Source organism: Bos mutus, chromosome 1 (genome assembly GCF_027580195.1).
Source record: "Bos mutus isolate GX-2022 chromosome 1, NWIPB_WYAK_1.1, whole genome shotgun sequence".
Classification (NCBI taxonomy): Eukaryota; Metazoa; Chordata; class Mammalia; order Artiodactyla; family Bovidae; genus Bos; species Bos mutus.
In genome coordinates, this window is record NC_091617.1 from 141,654,276 (window position 1) to 141,668,989 (window position 14,714).

Below are 14,714 nucleotides of genomic sequence, written 5' to 3' on the forward strand. Positions count from 1 at the left end.
CTGAACAAGCCCCCAGCCCACTGAGGGCTCTCTGTCCCAGGAGATGCCCTGGGGGCTCCAGGCACACCACTTTCTGTACCTAGTTCCCCCAGCGGGTCTCTGTTGGTTCCCAGAAGGAGGCAGCTTTGCTCTCCTGGTTCGCTTTGGGACCCCCCTCCCCCACCATGACCTCACTGATCCCTCGTCCAGACGCTGCAAAATACGGGACCTGGGAGGCTGGAATCACCCCCTCCTCACTCCCCCAGGTTGTGCATAGAGGATGAGCAGGTGTGGGCAGGAGGTTGTCTTAAATGAAAACAGGGCTTCCCGACCGGCCTGAGGGGCTCCTCACAGCTTAGGGCAGAGAGGCTGGACTGGGGCTTTGAACCCAGTATACAGAATACTGTAGCCAGTGTTCTAAACAAGGAAGGACCAGTGCCAGCCCTGGGCTGTGACCAGGTGGGTTTCTCTGCTGGACCTGTGATTACTACCCTCCTGGTTGAGCAGTTTTTTCTCTTCCTTTTTTCTCGTTCAGTTCAGTTCAGTTCAGTTGCTCAGTCATGTCCGACTCTTTGCAACCCCATGAATCGCAGCACGCCAGGCCTCCCTGTCCATCACCAACTCCCGGAGTTCACTCAGACTCACGTCCATCGAGTCAGTGATGCCATCCAGCCATCTCATCCTCTGTCATCCCCTTTTCCTCCTGCCCCCAATCTCTCCCAGCATCAGAGTCTTTTCCAACGAGTCAACTCTTTGCCTGAGGTGGCCAAAGTACTGGAGTTTCAGCTTTAGCATCATTCCTTCCAAAGAACACCCAGGGCTGATCTCCTTTAGAATGGACTGGTTGGATCTCCTTGCAGTCCAAGGGACTCTCAAGAGTCTTCTCCAACACCACAGTTCAAAAGCATCAATTCTTCAGCGCTCAGCCTTCTTCACAGTCCAACTCTCACATCCATACATGACCACAGGAAAAACCATAGCCTTGTCTAGACGGACCTTTGTTGGCAAAGTAATGGCTCTGTTTTTCAATATGCTATCTAAAGCATCTTTTAATTTCATGGCTGCAGTCACCATCTGAAGTGATTTTCTCGTTATCTGGCTGCATTTCATGGTTCACCTGTCAAAACATTTAGTGGTTAAAAACAGTCTATCCTGCGGTTCTCAGCCTAATGACACAAACGGCTCTCTGGGGGCCTGCTCCCAAGATTGCTATATTGGGTCTAGGGTACAGCCTGGGAGTCTCTCAGAGTGCCTAGGAGATGCCAGGGTTGAGAACAATTGATTTCGTTTCCTACACAGGACAGCTGGTGCTAGTGGTAAAGAACCCACCTGCTAATGCAGGAGATGTAAGAGATGCTGGTTGAACCCCTGGGTTGGGAAGATCCCTGGAGGAGGGAATGGCAACCCACTCCAGTACTCTTGCCTGGAGAACCCCAAGGACAGAGGAGCCTGGTGGGCTATGGTCCATTGGGTGTCAACTGACTGAAGTAACACTTAACACACACACAGGACAGCCGTGTAATTCTCCAGGAGAAGTTTATCTCCAAACTCAAATAGAGGGTCTCTGTGTTCATATACCTCTGTGGCATTGTCTTCAGGAGGATGCTCTGGTTCCAAGCCGGGGCTTGTCATCTGCATCCTGGAGCATCAGAGCACACGGTTCACTGTGGCCATGCTCACCAGAGGCCAGCTCTCGATGTCCGAGCCATGCATGGCGGGAACCAGGCTTCTCAGCGACGCAGCCAAGAGGGCGGTGCTGGGTGCTCAGTGCCCGAGGGGCTGCCCGTGCTGCAGCCTGCCACTCTGTTTTCCAAATTTCTGTTCTTCACTAGAAGAGAATTCTGATATCAAGAAAGAGACGTGGCAATGCTTTGTGATTTTCTTTTTTTTTTTTTTCAATTTAACTGCATTTTGAATCCTGCTTGCACAGTATAGTGTGAGTGAGTGATAATCACTCAGTCTTTGTGCCCCAATGGACTGTAGCCTGGCAGGCTCCTTTGTCCACAGAATTCTCCAGGCAAGAATACTGGAGTGGGTGAGATAAATCAATAAAACCTGTTTGATTTTGTGGAAAGTCTGGAATACATAGAAACATCTCTTTTTAAGTCTTCGACCTTCATAGTGCCTTTATGAAGGAAATTTTTCAATCATCCTTGCTCTGACTTGATGTCCCACCCTGAGTTGGGGACCACTGTTCTCTGCTTTAATGATGATAAACTTTAGGGATGTCCAGAATCAAAATTTATGAAATATTGGAATTAGTTTATGAAGTTTAAAATAATATTGTTTGTGATTATGTACATCCTTTGTGAACTCCTTAAAAAATACAGGATTGTGTAGAAAATTAACTGACATTTCATACAAATTACACATAATTCTGGGGCTTCCCTGATAGCTCAGTTGGTAAAGAATCTGCCTGTAATGCAGGACACCCCAGTTTGATTCCTGGGTCAGGAAGATCCTCTGGAGAAGGGATAGGCTACCCACTCCAGTACTCTTGGGCTTCCCTTGTAGCTCAGTAAACAATCCGCCTACAATGCAGGAGACCTGGGTTGGGAAGATCCCCTGGAGAAGGGAAAGGCCACCCACCCCAGTATTCTGGCCTGGAGAATTCCATGGACTGTAGAGTCCATGGGCTCGCAAAGAGTCAGACATGACTGAGCAACTTTCACTTTCACACATAATTCTACCACTGAGTGATAACCATTGTCAGTTTAGAATTTAGCTTCTTTTTCCCTATAAATAAATCCAATAGTTAACCTACTTAAATAGGTTTATATTTAAACATTCAATGAGATCATAATGAAAATGCTTTTGAATGATGTTTTATTGCTTAATGTATCATAAGCACTTTCTCATGTCTTCAAATCTCACAACCTTTTTTTTTACAACTGCAGAATATGTTGGTTATGTGGCTGTTCTTTAGCAATTTTTCTCAATAATGGTGTGACATTAATTTTATCATATAAGTATTTTTCCACATCGAAAAGTATTTTTCACAAATAGAGTCCTAGAGTTGAGTCAAAGATTCTGCATGTCTTTGATTAATGTTTCCCAAAACCACGTGGATGCTGATGGCCATAAAAACAGTGGCCATGTGAGGATGTTGTCCAAGGCATACCCACCTCCCAAGTCGACTGCCTGATAACACATCTTCTTCTTTTCCTTTCTCTTTTTCTGCGGGGTTCGTCTCCAGGACCCAGAGATGCAGCGTCTACTGCTGTCGGATGGGAAACACTCGGGCCACCAGAACCACGTGGTCGTCCTCCCGGCAGACGGCGGGGGCGGCATGGCAGCCATCAGCTTCACAGGGGCCCTGAAGATTCCCGTGAGTACATGACCCTCTTGAAAGGGGGCATTTGTGAACAGTGAACAGTGTCTGTTTACTACAAATTACACATAATGCTGTGAACAGACACTGGGCTGTTGATAAGTTTAAAAGGAGAAGTCCATGATCATATTATCTACACATTAGAAATCCAAGTGCTGTCCTTATGGCTGTTTTGTTCAACTCTTTGTGACCCCATGGAATGTAGCCCGCCATGCTCCTCTGTCCATGGGATTCTCCAGGCAAGCATACTGGAGTGGGTTGCTATTTCCTCCTCCAGCGGAATCTTCCTGACTCAGGGATCGAAACTGTGCCTCCTGCATTGGCAGGCAGGTTCTATACCACTGAGCCACCTGGGAAGCTCATAGAAATCCATAGTATGAACCAGAATTGCAAGCAAATCAGCTCAGGGCTGAATAAGGCTGCAGTGTTTTGTTTACCTGTTAATAGTTATAAAATATATTATATATGTATATTATGGATGTGAAGTCCATGAGCTGCCAGAGCAGAGCATGCTGGGAGCTGTGCAAAGGCCTGGGAGCAACTGTGTTCCTCTGACGTGGAGCTGTGGAGGGGGACAAAGGCAGGGAGCCAAGAGCAGAGACGGGAGGAGGGGGAGAGCACACTGGCCGCTGGGGGCCACACTCTAGAACACCTGGCTCCTGCCCTTGGGTGCCTGTTCAGGGGAACAGATGCAGGCAGGGGCACTTCCCTCATTCTGGCCTCGGGGACAATTGGAAGAGGGAACCCAGAGGCTCCATAGCAACTATGCTGAGCCAGAAACCTAACAGTGCACCCAGAACCTCAGCATCCTGGCACCCAGTGAAGAAACTCAGAACTGCTGCTTTAAACAGAGAGTTCTGCCAGCTCCCAGATAAAACTGGGCTGCCGAGGGCCCAGGAGCTGCTCTCCTGCCAGAAGAGACCACTGAAGGTCCAGCCTGGACTTTCCAGGGTCCCTAACAAAGATATATGGGGGTTTGGCCTGCAGGAGATGCTAGTTCCAAATAACAGTTATTTTTTAAATTTGTTAATAACAAGTAGTAGCTTTTCTGCTGCCCCTTCATTGTGTAGCTGGGTCAAATACAGCTGCTAGAGTTAAGTGCCCACCATAAATAGGAGTTGGGTGGAGGCAAGAACAGGCTTCAGAGCCCTGGCCTGGCCTGCCCTGGGCGGGCTGGTTACGCCCGGCACAGGTGGTAACCGCTCTAGGCCTCTGTTTCCTCACCTGTAGTGCAGGCTCAGTGGCTGTATAACTAGTTAGTGCTGTTCTCGGGATCAAATGAGATCATTAACTACACAACAGGCACAATGCCACGCACTTGGTAAGCATTATACACACCGCCCATACTGGGTGTGACTGTGAAAACGTTGTTTAACTTCCAGAGCACTGACATGAATTGCATACTGTGTCCTCTGCTTGGATTTGAAGGGCGTGCATAGCTATGCACTGTGATAGCCTGGGAGAAGCAACCGAGGTGTCGGCAACCGAGCAGTCGGTTCCTTAGTGTTTACCCGATTTCTCACGCTCATTTCCCAAGCGATACCTGGACTTACTATCTCACAAGGGCCACCTCTTTCTAAACGTAGTCACAAAATGGAACATATAAGCATTTCTCAGTAGCCACGAGACCCCAAACCTCAGTTTCCTCATCAGAATCTACATTTCTCTTCTGGGTATCACTGAACTCAGGTCCAGCTGCTCGCTGCTTGAACTCAACACTTAAGAAGCAAATGCTGATAGAAAGGAAAGTTGCTTTAACCAGAGTAGCCAGCAATCAGGGAGGAGGACTTGTGTCCCCAAAACCAACTCCGAGGAGGCCACAAAAGTTCTTAAAGAGAAAAAGAGTAATCTCGGTTCATCACTGAGATGAAGGATCAGGGCCATCATCACCCCCACTGCCTGCAGGCTTGTCGGCTCTTTGTGATCTTCCTCCAGATGCTGTATTGTTCACACAGGTTGCTCGTGAGAGTACTGAAGGGGAAGCCGAGGAGGAGATCTGGTCATCTGTTAATTACTTATTCTTCATTTTTATTTCTTTGATCTAGGAAAGAACTGACCAGTTAGGCAAAGTATTGTGTGAGCTAAAAGATTTGAAAGATCTGGCCTCGGCCAGAAATGAATAGAGTATACGAGCGACTGGTTTAAGTTCAGTTAAAATGTAGTGGACAGTGACTGCAGCCATGAAATTAAAAGACGCTTGCTCCTTGGAAGAAAAGCTATGACAAACTTAGACAGCGTGTTAAAAAAGCTGACGCATTGCTTTGCTGACAAAGGTCCATATAGTCAAAGCTATGGTTTTCCTGGTAGTCATGTGTGGATGTGAGAGTTGGACCGTAAAGAAGTCTGCGCGCCAAAGAATTGATGCTTTTGAATTGTGGTGTTGGAGAAGACTCTTGAGAGTCCCTTGGACTGCAAGGACCAGTCCACCCTAAAGGAAATCAGGCCTGAATACTCACTGGAAGGACTGATGCTGAAGCTGAAGCTCAATCCTTTGGCCACCTGATGCTAAGAGCAGACTCATTGGAAAAGATTCTGATGCTGGGGAAGGTTGAGAGCAGGAGAAGTGGGTGGCAGAAGATAAGATGGTTGGATGGCATCACCGACATGATGGACATGAGTTTGAACAAACTCTGGGAGATAGTGAAGGACAGGGAAGCCTGGCAGTTTACCGTCCAACGAGTTGGACATGACTTAGGACTGAACAACGCCAATAACAACACGTTATAGCTTTGCTAAAGTGACAAGACAAAAGGGGCCTCCTGCAGAGAGCTCCTCCCTGCCAAAAGCTGCTCGCAAATCCTCACTCTCAGAACATCGCTCCATTGCTATGGGGTCATGCGCCAAGGTCTGTCTTCTGTCCTTCCCTCTCTTTCAGGGCGTGATAGAGTTCTCTCTGTGTCTGCTGTTTGCGAAACTGGTCAGCTACACGTTCCTTTTCTGGCTTCCACTCTACATCACAAATGTAGGTGAGTACCATTGCTAGCAGCACAGCTGGTTCTGTTCAAGGGCTGTGATCAGGACTCCCTTTTATCCACCGGTGTCTATAAACTTGGAAAGCAGAGAGATGCATGATGCTCTTGAATCGCATAGCATGATTAGTAGAAACGTGCAGACAAAGACATAGATGTGGAGACAATGAGATGGTTTAGATGGCATCACCAACTCAGTGGACAAGAATCTGAGCAAACTCTGGGAGAAAGCAGAGGACAGAGGAGCCTGGCATGCTGCAGTCCCTGGGGCCGCGAAGAGTCAGACACAACTCAGCAACTGAACAACAACAGGCAAAGAGAATTCAGACGGGAATGTTTTATTGCCATGATGAGAACCTAGATGGAGTTTAAAGGGTTGACATGGTGTTCTCCAGTTGTGGCTACTGGTTCCCCAAAGGGCTTCCTATCTGGGGCAGCCTGCTTTTAAATTTAGGCTGCATCTGACTTGGTCACAGAAGCTGGTGAGCAGGGAGAGAGACCCTGGGGATCTCAGATAATACAGCCTTCATGACTGACCTAGAAATCGCTTCCTGGAGCTGAGCTCTAACTCCGGGGAAGCAGACAGCTTGTCCTGCATTTCAGAAGTCCAGCAGGGGCTAAAGCTGTAGGTTACTACACAGCACACCCATTTGTAGTAACACATACCCCATGTCCTGGCGTGAACACAGGGAAGATGAGAAGGACCAGCAGTTCTTGGAGGAGAGGTCCCTGTGTAGGGGCTGCAGCCACAACTGGACAGGGACCCAGACAGTCAGCAGGGCCTCTGGGCCCCAGAGTCAGGGATTTCGAGGACAAAGCAAAGAAACCAGGGAGGTGTGTGCCCTGGTGAATGTGAAAAGAGGAGAAATTTGGGACGTGGAAGCTCCAGAGCACAGACCACATGTCCCCAGTGTAACTGAAAGCGGGGTGGAGCTGCTCACTGCTCAAAAGCTAATAAAGAGGCAAGGTTGGTGGAAAGGAAAGTTTGTTCTATTCTGGATGCTGGCAACAGGGGTTGGGGGGGTGGGGTTGCCTGTCCAAAGGCTAACTGATGGCTAGCCAGTGGGCAAGAGCTTTTATAGATAGAAGGAGGGGCTACATGCAGAAACAGCACAGTCAGCTCTGACAGTCATCTGGATACTGATCATTGGTGATCTGACCAGGGTCATCTTGTTTTCAGTGCAGTTAATCTTCAGTTAAAGGTCCGTCTAGTCAAGGCTATGGTTTTCCAGTAGTCATGTGTGGATGTGAGAGTTATATTATAAAGAAAGCTGAGCACCAAAGAATTGATGCTTTTGAACTGTGGTGTTGGAGAAGACTCTTGAGAGTCCCTTGGACTGCAAGGTGATCCAACCAGTCCATCCTAAAGGAGATCAGTCCTGGGTTCATTGGAAGGTCTGATGTTGAAGCTGAAACTCCAATACTCTGGCCACCTCATGCGAAGAGCTGACTCATTTGAAAAGCCCCTGATGCTGGGAAAGATTGAGGGCAGGAGGAGAAGGGGATGACAAAGGATGAGATGGCTAGATGGCATCACCGACTCAATGGACATGAGTTTGGGTGAACTCCGGGAGTTGGTGATGGACAGGGAGGCCTGGCGTGCTGCGGTTCATGGGGTTGCAAAGAGTCGGACACGATTGAGTGACTGAACTGAACTGAATCTGCAGTTCCAGGATCGGTTTGTTCCTGTTTCCTTGAGGCCAGTTCTTGGAATTGTGGCAGCTTATGTCACAACTACAGTCTGGTCATCATTAATCTCTTTCACCTGGTGGGAGTTTCGGTGTCTGTAAGACAGCTCACAGGAGATGGCCCCGAATATTATCTATAGTCCTTGAGGAGGTCCTTGACTTTGCTTAATAGCTGCATTATTATTGTGTGGTCTCATTTGACTGTGTTCTTTTGTTTCTGCGTTTTCTCACTGCTCTGATTAAACTCACTCTTTGGCTAAAGCTTTTCCACAGACAGAAGGCAGGTGGAGGACACGGGCTGGGGGAAGGACCACAGGGTCCTGCTCCGTTTCACCAGCAGTGTTGTAAGGACCAGCAGAGCGGGATGTGAGCCCGAGGCAGCAGGGCAGTTTCTCGGGATGGGAGTCGGAGGCAGTGAGGGCACCATCCAGCGTCAGCCGAGACCCAGTCTAGGTGGGAGTTAGAGACACAGAGTCCTGCCTGAGCATCCTGAGACCTCGGCCTCCTTCTCTGGGGGAGAAGGTTCCAGCCCCTCCCAGGTCTGAAAGCGGGGGGGTCATACAGTCTGTGTCGAGGGGGCTCCCATGGGCCAGCCCTTCCCCAGGCCGTGCCCTGCAGCCCTGAGTCTGACCTCACAGCTGCCCTGAGGGGACACAGAGCAAAGGCGGGGTGATACCTAGACAGAGCCAGGTGAACCCTCACCTTTCGGTTAGGAGTGTTCATTTTTCACACTTTCTGTGTGTCTGCCCACAAAGCACACTCCTTTTTTCCATCTACTCTGGTAATTACTATTTTAATGCTAATCTGATCTGCTGCCACTGCTAAGTTGCTTCAGTCGTGTCCGACTCTGTGCGATCCCATAGGTGGCAGCCCACCAGGCTCCCCCGTCCCTGGGATTCTCCAGGCAAGAACACTGGAGCGGGTTGCGTTTCCTTCTCCAATGCACGAAAGTGAAAATTGAAAGTGAAGTCGCTCAGTCGTGTCGGACTCCCAGCGACCCCATGGACTGCAGCCCACCAGGCTCCTCGGTCCATGGGATTTTTCCAGGCAAGAGTACTGGAGTGGGTTGCCATTGCCTTCTCCGCTAATCTGATCATGGATCTCATAATTGCTGTTTGGTTTAAATCGTGCTTGTGAAACAAAAGAATGTTGTGTGTCGCTTGTACACTGCTGCGGCCTTCTCACGGTGACATTCTGCCATCATTTTTTCTTTTAACTTTTAATTTTGATTTGGAGGGTAGCCAATTAACAACGCTGTGATGGTTGCAGGTGAACAGCCAGGGGACTCTACCCTACATATACATATGTCCACTCTCCCCCAAACTCCTCCTATCCAGGCTGCCACGTGGCACTGAGCAGAGTTCCCTGTACTGTACAATAGGTCCTTCTTGGTTATCACTTTAAACCCTCTGCTGTCATTCCAACAGATCACCTTGATGTCAAGAAGGCGGGGGAGCTCTCCACCTTGTTTGACGTGGGCGGGATCTTCGGTGAGTTCGTTTCCTCTTGTCCTGCTTTGACAAAAGCCTTCACCACCGAGGTGATGCATGGACACCCTCAGCCTGGATGCTGTTTGACTTGACTCCCTACTGGGAGGCCCCCAGTGCCTGGCCTCTGATAGCACGTCACGCCCCATCCTGGGCTCCCTGGGGACCAGGATACCTGGTGGGCGACAGACCAGTGATGCTAGGATGCTCCCAGGCAAAGGGGCTTTGGGGCCAACCTGCTCAAGGGGTGGAAAGGGCCCAGGGAAGAGGTCCTCCTCTCCTTGCTGCTGTGGCAGTGAGGGTCCTGCTTCCTCTCCATGGGGCCCCACTGGGCACGTACACCCCTCAGGACCCTCCCTCTGCCTTGCAGGTGGGATCCTGGCAGGTGTGATCTCCGATCGCCTGGAGAAAAGGGCCTCCACCTGCGGCCTGATGCTGCTGCTCGCGGCCCCCACGGTAGGCCCGGCAGCCCCTCCCTCCTCATCACGGCCCCCGCACCTCCGGATCAGCCCCCCTGTCCTCCCACCCACACACCTGCAGCTGCTGGCGCAGCTCCTCTCGGGGCTCTGGTTTCCGGGACCTGGTGTCGCCTCCACCCCGCTCAGTGCCCCCCACTCAGCCTCCCCTCCCCCAGCCTCCTGCGCCCTGCACACTACGCACCAGCGTGGCTCCTCCCTCCTCCCTGCCTCCACGTGTGCGTTTGTGGGCTGTTCTCTTTGGGGTGCCCTTCCCCTCCTTTCCCCTCCCCCCAGCAGGCTCCTGCTCATTTGTAGAACCCCCACTGTGGCTGCCCTACCCGCTTCCCTGGGGAGCACCACCCCTCCCCTCATAACCCAGGTTCCATTGCTTTTCAAGTGTTTAGTTGTGTGTGACCTCGGGCGGGTGACTCCCTCTGAGCCCATTTCCTCATCTGAAAAACGAGGATGCCGGCAGCACCACCTCACAGGGTGAAGGCGAGGGCCAAGGGGAACATGGTTACACCGTCACTGTTTCCTCAACATCATATGTAGTAGTATTGCTCATCAACTTGCGCTGACTCCTTTGCCCATCTGCCGCTCCACTGAGCTGAACAGAATCCAATCTTCAGTCGTCCTGGGGCCCTGGACATTGTGCAGCACAGACTCTCCAAGAACCTTGATGCAGAAGCACTGACTGGGCTCCCCTCACCACCCGGGCCCTGGCGTTCAGGGCTTATGGCCCAGGAGGAGACACGGGGCTCAGGGAGAGCTGTGCCAAACCCAGGGTCTTCCCCCAGGAGCTCAGGGTGGGGCGTTCCCAGGTTTCCAGCTCACTGGGCGATCAGACCCTACATGTCTGCGTCCAGCCTGGGGACAGTTTGCAAGCGTCTGGACACCTGTCTTTGGACAGCCTGCCAGGGCAGCATGGCCTTCCTTCCACTGTCTGGTTGCAGCCCAAGAGTCACTTTTCAGAAATACACATTCCTGGGAAATCTCTCAGCTACTCATAGTAAACCTTTGTTCCTCTCCTCTTTTGACACCGTTCACAGCTCTACGCTTTCTCCTCCATCAGCAGAATGGGGCTGGAAGCCACCATAGGTGAGTCTACGAGGTCTTTCTTTCCTTCAGCCATTTTTTTTTGGTCCGCACGGCTTTGTGAGATGAACTGAAAAATCTGCAAAGAAGCAAAGATGCGGCTTGCGCACTGTGCTAAAATCATCCTTGTGTTCCTCCTTGGAGGGGGTACTTTCAGAGGGGCCCACGGGGGTCCTGCCTGCGGAACTGAGGCCGCAGGTTTAAGAGCCAGTGTGGGAGAGTTCAGGCCCCGGGCCTGGCCTGTGAGAAGCCCTGGGTGCCTAGTGCAGGAGCCACTCAGAGAAGCCCACATCCCCTGGAAGGCAGAAGCTGGAGCTGTGGTCCCCAAGTCCTGCACCCCCAGCATCACAAGCCCAGGGGCGGCTGCTCTCTGAGCTGCTCTGTCAGCTGCCACTCTGGGCACAGTCTCTATTTTTAACTTTCCATAAGCAGCTCTATCAAATTAAGGCTCTGACACTGAGTAAATGCTTCTTTTGGTCTCACAACCCAGCAGAGGAGATTGGTAGGGATCCCATTAAAAGTTACCCAGAGTGCAAATTCTGGATGCAAGGGGCCCATGAAGTGACCCATTAGTCCAGGAGCTTCCACTCAGAGCAATGTGACCCAGAGGGTGGTTCGGGAACGTGAACCTGGGGTCAGGTTAGGAGACTGCATTTCAGGAATGGGCACGGTGGTCCCGCCCATCGGGGACTGGGCTGTGCTGGAGCCCCAGGTCTCCTGGGGTGGCCATCAGCGGCTGTGGGCAAAGAGAGGAAGTCCTGTCCGCTGCAGATGAGGCTGTGGTGGTGGCCGCATCGGGTGCTCACACCTGTGGTCACGCCTGTGGTCACGTCTGTGCTTGAACGTCGGGGTTCTCGCTTCCTCTCAGCACGGCTTCTGCTCTCCAGGTTCAAGAAAACAGGGGCCAGGTTCTCTGAACTTGGCTTGAGTCTTTGGGAAAGTGTGATTAGACCTACAACCATTTGGGGGCAAGTTTAACGGAAGATGTTTATGATGCTTGCTCCAGCTGTGGCCACTCCCTGGTGGTGTGGGCATCTTCCCAGGACCGGCCGTGTCCAGCTCAGGGCAGGGCCAGCGTGCAATGCCAGGATGCCCAACAGGGAGAAGCTTAGACAGCAGAGGCTCCCCCAGGGGCCTGTTCTGCTGGCTGACCCCTCTCTGGGTTTCTGTCTCCTGCAGCCATGCTCCTCCTTAGCGGGGCCCTGGTCAGCGGGCCGTACGCGCTCATCACGACTGCCGTGTCTGCCGACCTGGTGAGTATGCGCAGCTCATCACAGAGCCGGGGCCAGGTGCTGGCGGGGCGGCCACCTCTTCCATCACAACTGTTGTGATGGGTGGTCTCTGATAGCAAAACGGTCTGTTTCAACGAGCACTCCTGTGCAGACGGCCAGTAAGGATGCTAAGAGTCTTCTGAAGCAGATAAGGGGACACGGCCGCCCCGTCCTGTAAACCAACAGCCCAAGGCCTGATGCCAGCGTCTGGCTCGCTCCTCTGAGCCACTCTGGCAGCCCTGGAAGCCAGTGGCCGTGACCCCTGGAGCCCACCCTTAGGGCCTCAGCAGAGTCCAGCCCGCCATGGGTGTCCCACTCTGTGCCCAGCCCTCTGCTGGTCTTGGGGACTGCAGGGACAAGCCAGGTGGGGTCCTGGCCCTGGGAGGACATGCTCCAAGGCAGAGGCCAGGGTGGTAAAGAAACGTTTACTGCACAGGGTGGTGAACTCCACGCGGGCCTGGGGATCCATGGCGGCTCCTGCCCAGTTCTTCCAGGAGGAAGCACTGCTGACAGGTGGCCTTTGACTCCAGGCCAGAGGGACCCAGAGGCGGCAGGGCTGTCTCATCTACCCGACAGGAAAGACGAGACATGTCACATGGGAGCCACTTGTGGACGTCGGCAGGATACACGCACTGCACTGAAGTAAAAGCCCCTGATAGGAAGTAGTGTCATGAATAACTGGGAGAGGAGAGGCAGTGTCCTGTACAGAAGGGTGTAGGCAGGTCCTCTGCCCGGGGGCAGGGAGCCCACCTCCCCTGTCCTCAGGGGCGGGCTGAGCACAGAGGACAGCATGGGGAGGGAGGATCGAGTAACTTCTCAGGGGAGAAAGTCAACAGCCCTGCCCTCCGCCAAGGTCACAGTCAACACCAGCAGGGAGGCATCAAGCTGATGCATGGATGCAGGGTGAGAGGTGATGCCCACGGTCCTTCACCTCCATGATCTCCCTCCTAGAACCCACACCCATCCAGTCACGGGAAACAAGGAAAGTCCCAGAAGCAACGTCTGCAAAGCTGTCACAGCCAAGAGGAGCCCCAGGAGACACATGGACCTGGGTGGGCTCCTGGGACACAGATTCAGTTAGACACTAGATAAAAAGCCAGAGGTCTGAAAAAATCATGGATTTTCGTGATGAGGCATCAATATTGGGTCATTCGTCATGAAAAATGTAGCCCAGCAGGGCAAGATGTGAACACAGGGCAAAGCGAGTGCAGGGCTTGTACCAGCTCTGTCCTCTCTGTGCACACTTTCTGTGAATCTAAGATTGTTCTAAATTAAAAGCTTATTTAAAACCACAAGCAGTCCCCCACACGTGGTGCACAGACTTGTGGGAGGGAGGCCAGGCTTCTCAGCGTCTGTCCAGCGTGCCGTCCCCACCCCGGCTCCCGAGCGCCCTCGACCTTTTCTGCCGGCTCCGGTGGTCAGCTTGGGGACGGGACGAGCACCGTGCGTCTTTTCATTTTCCATGCTGGATGACATGGTGCCTCAGTGATGGTGCCAAGGAGAGGCTTGTTTACTGAAGAGAATTCCAAGTGTTCTTTTAACTAGAATACACTTGAAAGTATTAGTCTGTCAGTCGCGTCCGACTCTTTGTGACCCCATGGACTGTAGCCCACCAGGCTCCTCTGTCCATGGGATTCCCAGGCAAGAATACTGGAGTGGGTTGCCAGTCCCTCCTCTGGGCATCTTCATGACCCAGGGGTCAAACCCGGGTCTCCTGTATCACAGACAGAGTCTTTACTGTCTGAGCTACCAGGGAAACCAGAATGCACTTGGACAAGTATTAATATCTCTGATGGTTTTTTACTATTAAAGACATTTGAAGCTTTGCATGCTTTTCCAAGATGAGTCTGGGATGGAGTAGAGCTTCAGTCTCCTAATGGAAAGACTCCACGTTTTGCTTTGCACAGTGATTTGGGTGGATTGTCGTGCAGGAGGTGTAGGTTTATTTCTCACTCTGCCATTGCTGGGGCGTGTTTCACACTGATGTTCCTTCTCCTCCAGGGGACGCACAAAAGCCTGAAGGGAAACTCCCATGCCCTGGCCACCGTGACCGCCATCATCGATGGAACCGGATCTGTAGGTACGTGGATGTTTTAGCCCAAAGAGGTTCATCATGGTCCAAGGGGAAACCATGTCATCACGTCTAGCTAGCAGACGCCCTGGATTCCACCTGCTTTTGTGTTATCAGGATCAGCTGGCCTTCTCCTTTTAAGTACTTGTTTATTTAATATTTATTTGTTTGGCTGTGCCAGGTGTTAGCTGTGGCATGCAGGGGCTTTAGTTACAGCATCTAGTTGTGGGATCTGGTTCCCTGACCAGGAATTGAACTTGGGCCCTCTGCACTGGGAGTGTGGAGTTTTAACCACTGGACCACCAGGAAAGTCCCAGTCCTCCTTAAAACGTGAGCAGATCCAAAGCACATGCAAGCCCTGGGAA

At 51.8% G+C, this 14,714-nt stretch overlaps 1 protein-coding gene across 5 annotated transcripts in view; it reads left to right on the forward strand.

Annotated features, from left to right (window-relative positions):
- Positions 1-14,714, forward strand: part of SLC37A1 (solute carrier family 37 member 1) — a 101,816-nt gene that overhangs the window by 76,854 nt on the left and 10,248 nt on the right. For all 5 annotated transcript variants that reach the window (XM_070376603.1, XM_070376594.1, XM_070376608.1 and 2 more), the window contains 7 exons: positions 3,176-3,307; positions 6,186-6,276; positions 9,395-9,457; positions 9,825-9,910; positions 10,962-11,010; positions 12,187-12,260; positions 14,280-14,358. In XM_070376603.1, the coding sequence (XP_070232704.1) occupies positions 3,176-3,307; positions 6,186-6,276; positions 9,395-9,457; positions 9,825-9,910; positions 10,962-11,010; positions 12,187-12,260; positions 14,280-14,358 (574 nt within the window). The remainder of the gene's footprint in view (positions 1-3,175; positions 3,308-6,185; positions 6,277-9,394; positions 9,458-9,824; positions 9,911-10,961; positions 11,011-12,186; positions 12,261-14,279; positions 14,359-14,714) is intronic.